The sequence below is a fragment of the Lissotriton vulgaris genome, chromosome 5 (genome assembly GCF_964263255.1).
Source record: "Lissotriton vulgaris chromosome 5, aLisVul1.2, whole genome shotgun sequence".
NCBI classification, from domain to species: domain Eukaryota; kingdom Metazoa; phylum Chordata; class Amphibia; order Caudata; family Salamandridae; genus Lissotriton; species Lissotriton vulgaris.
In genome coordinates, this window is record NC_141693.1 from 302,667,731 (window position 1) to 302,686,989 (window position 19,259).

Below are 19,259 nucleotides of genomic sequence, written 5' to 3' on the forward strand. Positions count from 1 at the left end.
GGCGCCGAGACGGGCCTCAGCCAAACCACTGCTGAAAGCCCTGCACTGGCTCCCCATCCAAGAGCGGATCACTTTTAAGTCTCTCTGCATCGCACATAAGACTCTGCAGGGTAAAGGCCCTCCGGCCTTAAGAGGACTGATCCGACCTTACAAGTCGACCAGGGCCCTCCGCTCGGATGGAGAAAATCTGGCCATTGTTCCACGAGTGAGGAAAGCACGAACAGGAGGCCGACGGTTCTCACTGAATGTGTCAAACAAATGGAATGCCCTTCCTAGAGAACTCCGAATGGAACCGGGTCATCTGAAATTTAGAAGAGCACTCAAAACCTTTCTGTTCCCTACCATCCTCTAACTTTGCTTCTCGCTTGAGTCCACCAGGTTCAGATTAGGATTAGCGCTGGGACGCTCCAGGGCAGCCATGCGCTCTACAAGTCCAAATCAAATCAAATCAAATCAAATCAAATCAAGCTTATTCCTAGTGTAGAAGCGCAAAGCATGCGTGCTGGGCATTGAAACCTGGCCCATATGGATATCCCTCTTTGAGTGTAGTTAGTGAATATAGCTGAGATATGGACTGGTGAAGCCCAGCACGAGTGACATAGAACGAGCTAAATAACATGCAATGTGTATATTGCTCTCTGGGTTTGTCTGGTAAGGTTGTTGGCTTTTTGGTATCTAATTACTTTGTAGGAAACGGCTCTTTAATTGTTGAATAGGAGCTTGGCTTTGCAGGGATCTTTGGTTGTGCCACAAAAATGTAAAAACAAGTCTATATCTGGGCTTGCCAGCAACATGCTTGAATTTACTATTACATATTCTAATTGAACAGTACCCTTCCACTTGTTTACTTCTTCAAGCATCGCGCGTACACACCCCACCCCACCCCTCCCACTTGTTTCCTTCTTCAAGCCTCAATCCCGCCCAGCTGCAAGAGTTGTGCTTGTCAGGTCTGGCAACAGGCCCGGACTGGCCGTTGCGGGCACAGGGCAATCCCCCGGTGGGCCGCAAGGGTGGGGGCCGTTTTTGTTACATGGCCGTTTTTGCAGTATAGCTGCAAAATCGGCCGTGTAACAAAATTGGACGAAAACCGGCCCCGACAAAGAGCTCGGTCGCCCATTTAATCCCTTCCCTGGGGGCTGGCCGAGCACTTTGCCAGGGCCGGTTTTGGTTCCCAGTCCGGCCCTGTCTGGCACCCGACCCGGGCTGAACATAAAATGCACCCATGAAGTTCACAAGGTTTTCATGGTGAGTTCAGCTCGTGCGCTGGTACTTGAGGGTGCACGCACTCAGGCCACCCTGTGTGTCTGCCCGGCTCTGTTGGCTTTTGTGTGTAAATGAATATGTAGCTTGTGTATGTCTCCTAATCCAGGGTTTTGGCCCGTTTAATGCTGTGTTGACTTATGGCACGTAAGGCAAGCGAGCCACTGGAAGATGGGTCATTTGCCCAGGATCACGCTGTTTGGACAAGTAAATATTCCGGCACTATAAGACTTCTGTTACCTTGTCCGCCACTAGATTCCTCGCAGTGAAACCACATAAGATATACATTTTCAGGTCGTTTAGATCTCTGTAAAGTTTGTTTTCCAGTTTTAAGTTTCTATCATGTAGGATTGTCTTTGCCTACCCTGTCATTAAAATCCTGCATATGCAGGTGAAATCCTGGCTTTGTGGTGAGCCCACGAGGCTTTCTGTAGCTCAGACGAGTCCTCCCCTTTTAGACGTCAGTGCCTCGTGGTTTCCATTCCCGTGACCCACAGAGGGCCATAGGAATTGTACGGCTCTGCAGCTCAGGCCTTTCCTGTTTAATGATGTCTTTACCGTACTCGCCACATAATTTACAATCGTCTGCACAGTGTGCAGAATTCAACAAAAATAGTTCAAATGGATCAAACATTTCTACAGAAAAGTGCTGCGTGATGTTCAAGCTCAGTGGCAGACCTTTTTCAAAGGTAACTGTCCATCCTTCGGTTGCTGGCTGCTGTACATAAGTATTAAAAGGCAAATTGTGAAGTGAAACTTTTGTCCAGGTGATATGAATGCATGTTAACATAAATTAGTCACATAATTCTGCCACAGAATGTCATATTAAGCCTCATGGTTTACCATTTCTTGCCACATAATCTAGAGTAGAATGACCCTGCTGCATAATTGGGTACTCCATTGCCGCATAATTCCTTTGGCCCTGCTTGTGAGGCACAGTCCCCGGCTTTGGTGAGCTGCTATTTCTTCGTTTTGACAAAATGCTTTTCTATCGTAGGCTGGTGGGTCATGCTTTGCCATCAGTAGTAAGACACAAGGCTCTCCTTCACGGGCTGGCGTTTTGTTGGTTTCAGTGTGTGGTCTCGTGGGGACTACTGTGGCATATGTGGTTCTTCATTGGTGAATTGGGTTGTTGCGATTTGTGTGGATGTTCTCCGATCTGGTCCAACTCCACCCTGCTTTAGCTCTTCTCCGGCCGCATTTCTTTCTCCACCCTTCCCTTACTTCTCCCCCTCATCTCTGCTCTCCGCTCCCCTTTGACAGGCTTCCTTTTCGTCCACCCCTTTCATTCCCTCTTATCTTTACCTGCAGGGCCTTAATTAGGGCAGTTTAGGTGTTAGTGGTGTCTTCCGAGTGGTTGTGCCGTGGGCGTGACCGAGGAACAAACCAGCTCGGGGTGAGGAAGCAGACGGGTGGGCTTTTGGCAACTGTGAAACATTAAACTGTTGCATGGCTAATAGAATTTTGTTGCGCTACTTTCAGTAAGCCTATTCTCTACATAATCGGTACAAAAGGGGGTGGTAATGGACGGAGCATCTGAACCAATCAAACACTCACACCCAGTCAAAAGATCTGGGTTTAATCCATCACCGTTCTTTAGCCCACTCTGCCACCCCAGTTCAGACATGGCTATATGCAAATCAGCCTGACCCTGTGCCTTATGGGAACAGTCCAGCCCGAACTGCCAAGCCATGCCTTCCCTGGACCGGAAACAAGCTTCCGAGGACCGGTTTCTTGCATTCCAGCCGTCTTCAGCCCGGCTTGCTTGAATCCAGTGGCAAAGTGAGCAAGGGACTCCCGTCTGAGCATACCCTGCCACACTTATGGCGGCCAAAAGCGGTACAAAAGGGGGTGGTAATGGACGGAGCATCTGAACCAATCAAACACTCACACCCAGTCAAAAGATCTGGGTTTAATCCATCACCGTTCTTTAGCCCACTCTGCCACCCCAGTTCAGACATGGCTATATGCAAATCAGTCTGACCCTGTGCCTCATGGGAACAGTCCAGCCCGAACTGCCAAGCCATGCCTTCCCTGGACCGGAAACAAGCTTCCGAGGACCGGTTTCTGGCAATTCAGCCGTCTTCAGCCCGGCTTGCTTGAATCCAGTGGCAAAGTGAGCAAGGGACTCACGTCTGAGCATACCCTGCCACACGTATGGCGGCCAAAAGTGGTACAAAAGGGGGTGGTAATGGACGTAGCATCTGAACCAATCAAACACTCACACCCAGTCAAAAGATCTGGGTTTAATCCATCACCGTTCTTTAGCCCACTCTGCCACCCCAGTTCAGACATGGCTATATGCAAATCAGTCTGACCCTGTGCCTCATGGGAACAGTCTAGCCCGAACTGCCAAGCCATGCTTTCCCTGGACCGGAAACAAGCTTCCAAGAACCGGTTTCTGGCATTCCAGCCGTCTTCAGCCCGGCTTGCTTGAATCCAGTGGCAAAGTGAGCAAGGGACACACGTCTGAGCATACCCTGCCACACTTATGGCGGCCAAAAGTGGTACAAAAGGGGGTGGTAATGGACGGGGCATCTGAACCAATCAAACACTCACACCCAGTCAAAAGATCTGGGTTTAATCCATCACCGTTCATTAGCCCACTCTGCCACCCCAGTTCAGACATGGCTATATGCAAATCAGTCTGACACTGTGCCTCATGGGAACAGTCAAGCCCAAACTGCCAAGCCATGCCAAATATGAAGGAGGCTTCTACAGGCCACAGCCTTTTTTAGGTTCATGCCCGGGACCCCGAAGGGGCAGGAACAAGAGGGAGAACAACTTAACCTGGCAGGAAGGGGGCCAAGAGGATCCCCTAATGTCAACTAGGAGCATGACAGGTGCCCACTAAAACCCACCATCAACCAGCAGGAGGGGGACCTAGTAGTTAATATAACTCCATGGGCACTCTCAGACACAGAGAGAGCAGTCCTTAACAAATGGTTCGGTTTTGTGCCCACAAACAGATTGGATTCTTTCAAACTGCAGGTCGAAATTAAGGACTTTGTAAGAAAGATCAAACTACAAACCTTTTTTCAAGACAAGGAGGATACCACTGTACCCTCAGACACAGGTTTGAAACCAAAATCCACTTTTACCCCCCCAGACGCTATCTTGCCTGTTGAACTACTTGGTTTCGAGAAAGCAATAAAGACGGATCTGAAGAAACTGAGCCCGACCAATATGAATATTCCACAACATTAGCAATGTAGAGCAAGAAGCCATCAAGCACCTGGCTGATAACAAAGACATCGTTATAAAGCCTGCCGATAAAGTCGGTGCCATTGTGGTGCAGACCACCACTGCATACTATCATGAATGTCTGAGACTGTTGGCAGACAGAAGGAACTACACTGTCTTGCAAAAGATATCTGGAATGGTGAAGGAAGCCCTGGCCCACAACTGGCTATCAAAAGAAGAGGCTGAATTTTTGATCCGAAAAGGCACCAAAGACACCGTATTTTTATACCATCCCGAAAATACATAAAGACCTGGAGAAACCCCCTGGTAGGCCAATTGTCTCGGGCATTGGCTCGATTTTGGAACTGCTGACCCGTTATGCGGATGCCTTCCTATGTCCTTTGGTACAGGCCACCGACATGTATCTAAAAGATACAAAAGCGGTACTTCAACTGCTGCAGAACTTACCTTTTGACCCCTCAATCCAACTGCTATTAAGTCTGGATGTGGAAAGCTTATACACTAGCTTACCCCAAGCTGAAACACTCTGCATTAATGAGGAAGTTCTGTTCTCAGTGCCATGGAAATATCAGACACCCAGAGGGGTAGTTCTTGAATGCATCACTATTGCCCTGACAAATAACTTTTTTGAATATGAAAACACAATATATTTACAAAGTCACTGCACCACCTTTGCTCCGAGCCTGGCCGGGCTCTACGTGCACCACCTGGAGAAGCTTAAGATCCTTCATGAAAGTAACCCCTTCAGAAACAACATATGTACATGGAGGCGGTACATAGACACCATTATTGTCATCTGGGAGGGCACATGCATTCATTCGCACAATTTATGGATTGGCTCAATACACAGAATGCCTTTCTTAAATTTAGCAACTCTGTCTCAGCCGAAACAATGGTATTCCTAAACTTAAATATCTACCCGGAAAGGGGCTTTCTGAGGACCACAACCCATTTTAAACCGACCGCGAGAAACTGTCTGTTAAGGTATGACCGCTTTCATCCACGACATCTGAGGAAGTTCAAGTTCAAGTTCAAGTTCAGTAATTTATATAGCGCGCTACTCACCCAGAGGGTCTCAAGGCGCTTGGGGAGGGTGGGTGGATTACTTATCGAATAGCCAGGTTTTTAGCTGCTTTCTAAAGGAGAGGTGGTTCTGTGTAAGGTGGAGGTGAGTGGGGAGGGAATTCCAGGTTTTGGCCGCTAAGTAGGAGAAAGATCTTCCTCCCATGGTGGATCTATTGATGCGTGGAATTGCGGCGAGGGCTTGATTAGATGAGCGTAGTTGGCGGGTGGGTGTGTAGAAGGACAGTCGTTTGTTGAGGCATTCTGGTCCTAGGTCGTAGAGGGCCTTGTGTGCGTGGGTGAGGAGACGGAACGTTACTCTCTTGTTGACGGGAAGCCAGTGAAGGTCTTTTAGGTGACTGGAAATGTGGGCTTGACGGGGGATGTCCAGTTTGAGTCTGGCTGAGGCGTTTTGGATGCGTTGGAGTTTTTTCTGTAGTTTGGCCATGGTTCCGGCGTAAAGGGTGTTTCCATAATCTAGTCGGCTAGTGACTAGTGTGTGGGTGACTGTTTTTCTTGTTTCGGTGGGGATCCAGCGGAAGATTTTTTTGAGCATAAGAAGGATGTTGAAGCATGATGATGAGACGGCGTTGACTTGTCTGGTCATCGAGAGGGAGGAATCTAGGATGAAGCCCAGGTTACGTGCGTGGTCCGTTGGTATGGGTGCTGTGCCCAGGGCTGGTGGCCACCATGAGTGGTCCCATGCAGAGGGGGACGGTCCTCAGATGAGGACTTCCGTTTTGTCAGAATTTAGTTTTAAACGGCTGTTCTTCATCCATTCGGCTACTTCTTTCATTCCTTCGTGTAGATTGGTTTTGGCGGTGTTTGGGTCTTTGGTGAGGGAGAGGATCAGCTGGGTGTCGTCTGCGTAGGAGATGATGTTGAGGTTGTGTTGTCGCGCGATGGTTGCGAGGGGACTCATGTATACGTTGAAGAGGGTGGGACTGAGTGATGATCCTTGTGGTACGCCGCAGATGACTTTGGTGGCCTCTGATTTGAATGGGGGGAGGCGGACTTTCTGAGTTCTTCCGGCGAGGAACGAGATGATCCAGTCCAACGCTTTTCCTTGTATTCCGACGTTGCCGAGGCGTTGTATGAGGGTGTTATGACAGACTGTGTCGAAGGCGGCGGAGAGGTCAAGTAGGATGAGGGCAACTGATTCTCCGCAGTCCAGTAGCGTTCGGATGTCGTCCGTGGCAGCGATGAGCGCGGTCTCGGTGCTGTGTTTAGCTCGGAAGCCGGACTGTGAGGGGTCGAGTGAATTGTTGGATTCAAGGAAGGCAGCGAGCTGGCTATTGACGGCTTTCTCGATGACTTTGGCCGGGAAGGGGAGGAGAGAGATGGGGCGGTAGTTCTAAAGCTCAGAGGGGTCCGCTGTGGGTTTCTTCAGAAGGGCGCTGAGTTCGGCATGTTTCCAGCTGTCTGGGAAGGTAGCGGAATTGAGGGAACAGTTGATGACATCGCGGAGATGGGGTGCGATGATGGAGTTTGCTTTGTTGAAAATGTGGTGGGGGCATGGGTCAGTTGGTGATCCTGAGTGGATGGAGTTCATCAGTCGGATGGTATCTTCAGTGGTGATTGGGTTCCAGGCGCAAAGGCTGTGAGAGTGCTGTTTTAGTTCTGAGGAGGGTGGAGTGGGTTGTTCTTCGGACAGGTTTTTAAAGCTGTTATGGATGTCGGCGATTTTGTTGTGGAAGAAAGAGGATAGAGAGTCGCAGAGGTCTTGGGAGGGAGTGATGTCGTTGGTGTCGGCGGTGGGGTTGGTGAATTCTTTGACGATGTTGAATAGTTCCTTACTGTTTTGGGCGTTGTTGTCGAGACGATCTTTGAATGCTGATTTCTTGGTGGAACGGATCAATTGGTGGTGTTTGCGGATTGCGTCTTTGAAGGTGGTCAGGTTGTCAGTGGTTGGGTTTTTTCTCCATGTGTTCTCGAGGGTGCGACATAACTTCTTTGATTTTTTAAGGTCATTGTTGAACTAGGGGGCCTTTTTGTTACCTTGTTTGATCCGGTGGTTTTTCATGGGTGCTAATTCGTCAGCGCTGTGGGTGATCCATTTGGTGGCAGCTTGGTTTGGGTCCGATGATAAGGTGGGGGTGTTTTGGTTAAGCGATGTGAGGAGCTGGTCGGTGGTGATTTTGTTCCAGTTTCTTCGAGGAATAGGTTGTGGTGGGATGTGGGTCGTGGTCTTTTTGTCGCTGAAATGAATGCAGCTGTTGTCAGTCCAATGGAGAGCTGTGGTGTGATCAAAGGAGATGAAATTGCTGGATGTGAAGATAGGGTCGAGCGTGTGTCCGGCTAAGTGGGTGGGGGTGTCGACAAGTTGTTTGAGTCCGAGATTGGCCATGTTGTACAGAAGGGTGGTGGTGTTGCTGTCGTTATTCTTTTCCAGGTGGAAGTTGAGGTCTCCCAGGAGAATGTAGTTCTCGCAGGTGAGGGCATGTGGGCTGATGAAGTCAGTGATGTCTTCGATGAATTGTGTGCGGGTACCTGGTGGTCTGTATATGAGGGTGCCTCTAAGTGTGGTCCTGGGGTCGGTGTTGATCTGGAAGTGAAGGTGTTCGGCGGTCGCGAGGTTATCGTCGGAGTTGGTCGAGATTCGGATGGTGTTCTTGTGGACGATGGCGATGCCTCCTCCTGTTTGGTTGATGCAGTCTTTTCGGATGATCTTGTAGGTGTCCGGGATGGCTATGGTGATGTCGGGCGCTGATGAGGTGTTCATCCAGGTTTCTGTAAGGAAGGCGACGTCCGGTGATGTAGTGACGAGTAGGCCCCAGAGTTCAGTGGCATGTCTGTGGATCGATCGGGTGTTCAGCAGGATACACTTCAGGTGGTTGGGGTCGGAGTTGTGTTGGGGGCGGGGGGGGATTTGGCATGGGTCCTGATGCAGGCGAACTTGCAGGAGAATGGTCCGTGGGTGCGTCCTGGGGTAGCTACGCAGCATTGTGAGGTGCGTCTGGAGTTAAGGGCAAGGAGAGTAGCGGCGTCATATGTTATGCGGGTGGAGTGGGATTTGCGAGGACCAGGGGGTCTGGCACTGGGCGTGGTCCAGGCGCGGACGGGCGTAGACGGGCTTACCTTTGGCGCACCTTCGGCGCGCATGGGGCGCGACCGCTGCGCGTGAACGCTGCGCGCAAAGGCATCTGTCATATGTAGATAGTGGGGGGGGAGGGGCGAGGGAGGGTCAGCTGGGAGGCGGGTTTGGGGCAGAGGGGCGGGCTGGAAGGCACAACAACAACAAGATGGAACAAGATGGCAGCAATAAAATAGATGGAGACCGGACGAGGTTGGGGTTGGCAGGGGCGCAGGCACAGTAACAACAAGGTTAAGCACACAATGCGAGCAGTAAAAGCGCTACTCGGCACACAAGTGCTCCAATATGCAAATGCAGTAGCGTCTATGAAGCGCTACTATACCAGCCTCAGTAATCGCCACAATAGGAAGGACAATAGTGTAAATGGAGCGCAAACGATACCAGCACCAATCCGTTTAGCTGATGAAGCGCTACGATCACAGCAGGAGCCAGGGAGCCAGGAGAGCCGTCTCAGAAGGAACTGTTCTGATTTGGGTCAATTCAAGACACAAGCGGCAGACCTTAAATGGAAATTGCAACAAAAAATTACCCTACACCGGTAATCGACAAGGCCTTGAAGAGAGCACGGAATAACAGAGAGGCTCTCTTGGAAGAGAAGGTGCAAAAAGAGCCTAATAAGAGACCCATATGTGTAACCACTTATAACACACATTCAAACGAGGTTTCAAAAATCCTAAATAAACATTGGCGCACTCTGGTATGCGGTGACCTGGATTTTGAGAAGCCTCTTTTTGCACCCAAACGAGGAAAGAAATGTGAGAAGTTAGCCTGGTATATGATGTCCACTATTCTAGTGGGCACCCTGCACCAGTCTAAACAACCCTTATGTTGGTGGTTGTAAAGTCAACCTTATAGACCAGCTATCCTAGTGGTAGCATGGACCAGCAGTCTTAGGCTAAAACTTCAGAGAGCATTTGAGGCCAGCTGTTTTAGCAATTATAATCCCTTTGAATACCAAATGAAAGGACACCACACAAGGTATAGATAAAATATATATGTATTTATTACTAACACAACCCCTCTGAACACTTTATGAGGTCAGAGATCGAGATACAGTACAAGTTACTCAATAAGCAACTTTAAGTTGCACAAATACAATTCTGTCCTAGGGGCCTCACGAACCATATACTAAGTAAGTGGTATAAGAGCCACTTCAGGAATAGTGAATAGGCCTAGGGCCAACGAAATCGCTGGGGCTACACTGAATAACCAACGAATAGTAAGTAGGAGACCCACGGGAGGCTTGTGCAGTGTCTAAACAAACACACGAGTTACCATTGAGTCATAATGGGAACGTAAAAGTTACAAAGTAGTTGATTCAGGACACTTCCGGATGGACTCTGGTAAAACCCAACTAACCCTCCAAACTAGGACACTTGGATAGTTAACACCCACAGGATCACCAGAGTACTCGAGTTACCTCACCCAGGGAAGCCGGGTGCATAGGTGCCTTTTCGTGTCGGGTTTCGTCGCTGTTTCCTATGGAGAGCTGCAAGAAAGTGCTGCAGGCGACCATGAGAAAAGTGTCCGGGTGGATCCAAGGGTGGATCGGAGTAGTGAAGAACCTGAAAGCAGAGGGGACAGAGTCTGGGTCACTAGCCAGTGACCAGGAAGGAACCAGGCGATGTCGAGATGCAATCAGGTGAAGCTTGTCTCTGCAGCCACGAGCGCCAGGAGGCCACGACGATGACCAGGAGCTGGATTCAAGCTGTCCCACGAAGGATCTTGTTGACTGCGGCGTCGGTATCCGGATTGGACCCAACAAGCCTTGGCAAACGCAATCCACGCAAGATGGGAAGATTGGCTTCAGGTCAGACCAGCAAGGTCTGGGGAGCTTCTACTTTGCAGGGAAGCTGGAGCAAGCCCGGAGCAACCAGGCAAGCATTGTAGTTTCACAAAGAAGTCTTCGGCTGGCTCACTAGCCAACGGGCTAGCAACCGGGAAGACGCGTTGATCTGAAATGCAGGCGCAGGCCCCACGCGGCACATGTGAAGTGTGGAGGGCTGAGCTTCGGTGCAAATGCTGCTTGGGTCTGAAGCTTCTCAAACCCCAATGCACAACTTCGAGGATACCTCAAAAGCTGCATGGTTAGCAAAGAGCAGGTAGTCTAGGGTGTCCAGTCCCACGTCTCTCGTGTCCGCCACGGGTCTCATCTTTGCTGTGGATGTGGATCGGAGTCTGAGAAGTCTGGAAGTCCAGTTCCTGAGTCGCTGAGTCTTCGGGTTCCAGCGGGAGCGTCGACAAAGCAAACCGACAAGTTACTGGTGGTGCCTGTTTGCACAGGGTGGCCACTCCTTGACCACAAGGGAGATGGCTTCAGTCTTCTAGTCAGAATAGAACGTCGAAGGTCCAAGAGATTAGTTTCAGAGTTTCAGTCCAGGATAATCTAATGTCTCTAGACACAGCTCCTATCTTTATACTAAACTAAGGGGCTGGATTACCTGCAGGTCCCTCCTATGGGTGGAACCTGAGAAGGGGTGGTTACACCCCTTTCTCTTTGTCCAGTTTCGCGCCAGAGCTGGGGCTGGAGTGCCCCAGCAACTGGTTTGAACCAGGCTATGCATAGAGCGCCTTGTGTGCCCCAGGCAATGTCTGGAAAAGCATCTTTCCATTGAACCCACCCTGGCCCAATACACTACAGGCTCTTCTGGGGAGGTGCTAGCACCTCGCTCGACAGGAAACCTATTGTCCAGGCCTCCCTTGCCGGAGTTTCGCCCAGCTGCAGGAGGTCAGACTTGTGTCTGTGGCAGCAGCATCCATTTTGTGATGCTGAGGCTCTGTTTAACTTTAACCGAGTAAAGCAGTAACTACATGTCTTCTCCCTCTAGAAGGGGGGAATTCTACCCCCGCGGCCAGGACTGGTGGGGGGGGGGTAGTATTCCAAAGTGTTTGAACCTTACACAACATGTTTTGATAAAGCCAAACCAAAGTTAGCATTAACCGCGAGGATTATAATGCACTTAAGAGTATATGGTATGGCTATATCATAGAACAGCTATAAGGACATGGTTCCGAAAGCTGCAGAAGGGCTCAGCTCATGCTAGAGCACCCTCTCACATAAAACCAAGCACTCTACCTTCATGGATTGTCAAGGCCTGCAATAGGAGTGACTTATAGGTGTATATATGTGTCTATATATAAGGTTAGATATAGGTATACTATATCTAAGCAAGGGGTGATTACACCACCTTGCCCAAGCTGAGTGATCAACCTGTGGTGTCAGTTTGGATGGCCAGCCAGGGGTGGCATAATACATGGTGCAGCCCCTGGTAGGCCTTGGATGCACCTATGCCCTGGGTACCTATGATACACTATACAGGGGCTCACAAAGGTGACCCAATACCCAATCAGGTATGTACATGGAGTCCATTTTACAGGGAGAGCAGATAGCCTAGGGCCCTGAATAGCAAAATCCCAGGACAACTAAGTCAAAAACCAGCTAAACACTAGGATAAATGTTGGGGTAACCATATAGTCAGATGTCCACCTTCCTACAAGAACCTTAAGGACATCCTAGTCCACACCCGACCACAAAAAAGGCAGCCAGAGCAACCCACGCTGCAGAGAGGGTACAGGGGCACCACCCATGTGGCAACTATAGCAGTTGTCACCTCACAAAGAAAAGTAAACACTTGACATTCAGAAACAGGACGACATGGTATCAAAAAAAATTCACGAATTGCAACAGCAAACATGTCATTTACATGATCACCTGTCCGTGCGGCCTAGAGTATATTGGAATGACGACGAGAGCTGTCAAAACTAGAATCAGTGAGCACAAGAGCAACGTAAGGTGCTAGAAAAGCACCACGAAAATGTCAACACACTTCCTGTCGGAAATGCACTGTGTGAACGAGTTACACTGGACGGTGATAGAACTACACTCTGAGCAAGGCTTTTTTGAAAAGAACAATGGTGGGTGTTCCGGCTGGGCACCCACCTGAATGGCTTCAACTACGACATTCCATCGGGCCAGTTGGGTTGATTCTGTTTTCACAGACCCCCGGAACCATCGATGTGGCCCACTGAATTATATCACCAATACACCTGTTTATGATAAAAGTTTACAACTGGGAATAACTCTGTCACCCTGGTGAACCCCCAAGTGTGTTTTTTGACGAGTTTTTTGACTGTCCACACCTCCCACATAGCACCCAACTGGGTGGCTACTTATCTTAAACCCTCGAGATCTAATAGGTGACACCCTCAGGGATACGAGGGACCTGTTGGATAATGCGCTGCAAAGAAAAGCATTCTGCATTACTGCACCGAAGTACTGTCCCTTTATACTTATAACAGTGTTCCGCCTGGTTCTATGCCGGACATACCACATACATGGCACACGCATACGAAGCAGGCTTACCAATAAGGGCTCGTTAACGTTATCCTTATTGTCAACCAACCTTGGAGCACTTGCATGACTGCACCGCAGTATAGTTCCTTATACTGCAGTTTTTGTGCCCGTCTCACCAGATACAAAGCACACGAATGCTCAGCGGGCCTACCCATATGGGCTTATTTACATTGTCTTTATTCATAACCAACTTTATAACACACTCGCAAAATGATAAAAGGACTCGGGTCGCAGGACTATACCCCGCACATGTGCAGGATAGGAACTCGAGTGCTAAAGCACTGCGCATGCGCGTTGGGTCCTGGACGCCACTCCTGCGCATGAGCAGCATGGCTTTCGATGTTGTTTTAATGCGCATGCGCGCCACACACAGAGCAAAGAACTATCACGAATGCGCATGCGCGCCGCACACAGAGCAAAGGATGATACGCTACCGGCAACCCGGAAACGCCTTGAATGGCAGGAATAATAATTTTTCCCAGTCTACAACCAATTGAGGTAGCAATTAACTTTAACCCCTTGTGTGCTGATGACGGAACCGCTCCGTCATCAGCTGCGGTGGCGCTGTGCTGATGACGGAGCGGTTCCGTCACCAGCATGCGCCCGCCGCTCTTCCGCCCCGCCCCCTTAGCACTGCGGCGGAATAGCCGCCGCAGTGAAGGGGTTAAGAGGCAGCAGTATTTAAGACCAGTTTTTTCGAGCTCCTCACACAATCGTCGGAGCCTCAAGCGGGGGAAGTGAGCCGCAGTGATTGTCCTGTAGCCGTGAGTACTGCCTGCAGTTTCCTCTGTTTTCCATCAGAAGTAAGTGACTTTTGGCGCCCTAATTAGACTGAGCACAATACCTCTCTATTAACCTAGGGTGCAAGTAGCACTTCATACCCCACCGCTGGGAGGCTCATGGTGCCAGACAGCACTTTAGCAGCAAGTATGCTCATTAAGTCATCTTTTTTCCCCTCATGACATAACCTTTTACACAAAAACCTGAGAACAAAGAACTAGAGCGTGTGATTTATGTTATATGTTGTGTATGTCTTGTATGTTCTCTTCCTTTACAGGGCACACCATCACTATAGAATGACATATTCATGTCTAGCAGTTGTTGCCCTCACTTTTTTCTAGGTCACTGAACCTGTATTCAAGGATCATGACAATGACAAATACCAATTTGGTTATCCTTTGTGTTTTTCTTCCCTGTATCTCTTTTTTCAGGTTTCTCAATGTAGGTACGTTGCAACAGACAAATAGGCACATATCTAGCCTTTTTAAGAGCACCTTTTTGTAAAGAACACCCCGACAATATTCGGAGGACGTGAGTAAGGTGGGGATCCGTCACCCCGTCCTGAAGAAGCCTAGCTTCAAAACATGTTGACGACGTACACGTGAGGTGTTGCACATTAACATACAAAATACCTCACAATCACCCTTTTAACAGTACCAGCACGGGACCCCATTAAAGTTTTTTGTAGACCTCACGTACCACGTACTTTTTAACCCTCACATTTATCACCTTTAAGACCTCACCACTCACATCGAAACACAAAAACCTCACATGCACCACACCTAGCAAAGAATTTAAAGTGTTCCAGCGTAGCCACCGGTTAGCAGCACGCTGCATCCCGTAGAGGGGTGCGAAGACCTCCATGATGAAGCATGACACCAATGGTCCTTTTGGTGTGTGAGGGGTAATAAAAAAAACTGTGTGTTCCCCACCTCTGTAGGGTACAACCATAAAAACATATGAATGTGGATTCTTTTTGTTTCATTAATCGTACATAGGGAGAACGGATCCACTTTGACTCTCCTCTCCCTTGTTGTTATATTGAAATTTCCTGGACCCGTACACACACGTGCTTCCTCCACCCTGTCTCTCTCTCTTCCTCCACCCTCTCTCTCTCTCTACCTCTCTCGCTCTTCCTCCACCCTCTCTCTCTCTACCTCCCTCTCTCTCTCTCTACCTCTCTTCCTCCACCCTCTCTCTCTCTGCCTCTCTCTCTCTACCTCTCTCTCTCTCTCTACCTCTCTCTCTCTCTCTCTACCTCTCTCTCTCTCTCTCTCTCTACCTCTACCTCTCTCTCTACCTCTCTCTCTCCCTACCTCTCTCTCTCTCTCTCCCCCTCTCTCTCTCTCTCTCTCTACCTCACTCTACCTCTCTGTCTCTACCTCTCTCTCTACCTCTACCTCTATACTTCTCTACCTCTCTCTCTACCTCGCTCTCTACCCCTCTCTCTCTCTCTCTCTCTCTCTAACTCTCTCTCTACCTCTACCTTTCTCTCTATCTCTCTCTCTCTCTCTCTCTCTCTCTCTCTCTCTCTCTCCACACCTCTCTCTCTCTCTCTCCACACCTCTCTCTCTCTCTCTCTCTCTCTCTCCACACCTCTCTCTCTCTCTCTCTCCACACCTCTCTCTCTCTACCTCCAAGTGACAGCCGGAGCCTGATAGCACTGCTTGTCCTTTAAAAAAAAAAAACTAAAAAAAAAATGCATTGGCATAGCCGGGGCATTATAAGTGTTTAACCCTGCAACAGTTAATGTTTTTGCACCAAGGATATTGTGCTGCATAACTAAATACTTATAAGGTCCCAAAAGCGAGACCTATTGGCTATGCCAATGCTTGTTTATGTATGAGGCTTGCATTGCTACTTCACATGCTGGATCGTACTTCCTGTGTTGTTGTTCGCGTTATGTAAGTTGCATTCCACCGTTAATTATCTACCTCCTCAATGTGTAAATGAAATCTTTCACTGCTGCTGCCATTGCGGGGTAACTCAATGAAACTTGAAAATAAGTTTTCAATATGTCAAAGACAAAACATTGGCTCTGTGAATGTGTGTTATTCTATTCCTGATTTCACCACACTGCTTTGCAGTTGGTGGATTTCATCTTTCCTTCACTTTTTCTGTGAAGCAGATCTTTAGGAGGGTCACTAACAATTGAACCAGAGAGTTTATCGATTCTCCAACTGGCAAGTGAACCTCGTTTATTATTCTAAAACTACATAACTGCTCAGAGTGGGTATCTTCTCTAACCTGTCTCTGTTTGTTCCACTGTTAATTAAATCGTCATACCTTCCTTGTACTCTTCATATGCACCTTCTTAAAGTTTCATTAAAAAACTTCTTGTATGGTAATCTTTGCACCACTTCTTCCAGCATGAGTTTGGAATTTGGCAATGTTCTGTAATACCCAAATACAAAGTACAAAGATATTAAAAAGTAGGGATGCTTATAATTTTGTGTGTGTGTGAATAAAGGAAGCAAGATTGATTAAATTGAATGCAATTTGGGGCATGGCATCTTCTCTTAAATAATGCATCAATGATGTACAATTTCTGAATGGAACATCTACTTCACAGTAACAACAGGATTCCCTCATCCTTCTGCAAACTTTATATCTCCGACTGTGGGGGTCACCTGTATAGGCAGCCATTGAAAGTCTTAACTGAGAGCTGTAGGAGAACACTGCAAGCTTTTGCTATATTGTATTTTGGTAAACAGAGTTTCTTTTACTCCTTAGTTTTCTGCATTTACTACGTGACCAGAGGAATCCTGCAGGAGAACCGCCAGGAGCTGATCGTGTTTGTTCTGTCCGTGCTGCTGCTGATGGTCCGGTCCATTGTGAATTTCACTGTGATAACTGATAAGGACAAGATCCAACTACTGGTTAGTGAAAAGGGTGGCCGTTGCTGAGCGATATGATTGGCAGAGGAGATTATTCTAAATTGCATTGGAAAGATTATCCAAAAAGTATTGAATTCCACATGTGTTGTGTTGTGCGTCCACAAATTCATATTTTGTAATGATTTTAATTCTTTCTGTCTTTTGAAATGAATATCCAGTTTTAAAATATTAATACAACAGCTCCTGCAACTGTTTTTCTATAAATTCCAATGGTGGTGTTAATATTAGTGACCAAGTGCATGGTTGCATTTTGGGTTGTGGACTAGAAAAAGAGAGGAAGAGAGCTACGTTATGATGACTCTGAAATGCATAACACATGTTCCTCTAGTAAATCCTGACTGCCTTGTGACTGAGCAAAGGATTTATTAGTGTGAATCCAAGGACCATCTTTGGGGTATTGTGAATATTACATGGTAAGGCTACCCAGCCATACCACATAATATTCCATCTGCCAAAACTCATCTGCCCAGCTTCGCCTCACTTACGGCTAATAATTATCTCTGCATTCTAAGGAAAGTATTACACTTCCTTTCCAGCCAGGCTTAAAAAATGAGACCAAGCATTGATCATCTCAAGAATTGAATACAACAACTCCTTACTTACAGGTCATCCTAAATCCTGTTGCCTATGTAATTCACTCGGCTGCTTGTCTCATTGCTGGGAAACACAAAATAATCATATCAAACCTTTTGAAGATGGTGTAATTTTCAAAACTGCATGCTTTGCTTATAACACTTTAAACGCAGCCACACCTGTATAACTAGCTACCAAATTGTCTCAATTTAGTGGTCCAAGAAATCTAAGCCAAACCATTTTACCCATATGCACATCCACAGATTCAAGACCATGTGCAAAAGATAAGCCTTCTCCAGCAGTGGACACAAATTATGGAACTCTATTCCAATCAAAATATGCACAGCTATAGCTTTCAATACATTCAGATCTTGCAGAATGTCATGAACACACTGTACTTGTATCACCTACATTATCCTCAGTGTTTAAATCTTTTATGTATATGAGTCACTGAATGGTACATGTTTCGCCTGTCGCGCTTTCTTATATGCTTGCTTTCTGCTAGCCTCTGAGTGATAGATACCATGACACCCTGACTTGGTTGCAATATATAAATACATTCACCTATAATTTGTGAAGCATGGATTTGCTGAATCCCAAAAAATAATAAACAGTAGCAAAACCGATAGGTCTCACCTCTTTTTCTTGATGTTGCATACCAATTGGCTTTGTCCAAATACTGTTCAGCATTGATAAAAGCAAAAAAAATTGTTATTGGTATTTGCGAATGCGGAATAGTTCCAGCATAAAATAAAATAAGATTGATGATGTGGACATTTTTTTTTTTACCATTTCAAGGTGGCAAATGTCCATATTGGAACTTGAATTTTTTTTAAATGTGTCAAAGTTTGTGTTTTTTTTTTTGTTTTAATACAAAAGGAAGGGGTGAGCAATGACGGATGTATGGGGAGGCGTTGGGAGCAGTCAAAACAGGAGTAGCGAGTGGGGAGCTGTGGAGAAGTGGGGAGATTTAAAGTATAGACTTAACAATTTCAAAAATTAAAAAATATGAGCTGGAGTGAGGGAGCAACGTGGAAAGCACAGTGATTTGTTTGAGGATTTTTAGGAAAATGCAGCATACCATGGAGAGAGCAAGATAAGAAAAGCATTCGCGTGGAATGCTGAAGTAACAGGAACAAAGTAGTTACTGAATGTAGGCAGCAAAAGAATAATAGACAATAGTAATGGATGGTAAAGACAATTATTCACATTGGATGGATAATCAAATGAAAAAGGAAAGCTATTGAATAAGAAGCAAGCAAATAAGATTGACAAGAAAGCCAATAAATGGCTAAAGCAAAGCCTACTGCAACCTTTGGGTTTGTCTACAGTAGGTATTCGACAACAGTCCTAAAAAAAAATCTTGAGGGGTGAGTCTGGTGGGTTCTTTAGAAATCCAGCAGCAAACACATCATTGATAGCACATGTAGAATTACCAATACCACTGGGGCTTTGTTTTTACCTGGTGAAGTGTTACTGCATCCATTTTTATCGGCCCTGGTGCTGGAGAAATTGGACATTTCATTTTTCCCATTGTAGATCCCCAGCCACATAGCATAACATTGTAATAAGATATTAATTGATAACTACGGCAAGGTACACCAGAAAATATCATTCTTAGAAAAAGGGTATTTATAAATCTAACAATATGCAGTTGTTGAATTTATCCTAACATGTACCGAAGAGAAGTTATTCGACTTTCTTGGCTGTAAGTCAAAATTCAGCCTTCCTGTGGTCTGCCCTGATTGGTCAGAGTTAAGTGGATTAGCCATCCTGCTTTGATGGAGTGATAAGTGGCACCTGGGGTGAAGGAGCCGTCTGGGAGGCGAGAGTTCTGCTGCACAGGAATGTCAGAGCAAGAGGGAGTGGTTGCAAACTGTTGTAATCTGCTTAGCTTTTCTTCAGTGTTAGCCTTCTAGATTGTTTATGAATTCTGTCTGTGATGCCTATGTGTATTCTATGCTGTGGCAGTTAGAGCTTTGGCCAGATAGGCTACAGACCTGTTTTCTTCTGTGCTGCATTAAACCTGCTGATT

The 19,259-nt window shown here is 47.2% G+C and overlaps 1 protein-coding gene across 1 annotated transcript in view; it reads left to right on the forward strand.

The window, feature by feature from the left end:
• Window positions 1–19,259, forward strand: part of LOC147710777 (uncharacterized) — a 209,306-nt gene that overhangs the window by 70,152 nt on the left and 119,895 nt on the right. The window contains exon 4 of the mRNA XM_086921523.1: window positions 16,488–16,633. Within this exon, the coding sequence (XP_086777649.1) occupies window positions 16,488–16,633 (146 nt within the window). The remainder of the gene's footprint in view (window positions 1–16,487; window positions 16,634–19,259) is intronic.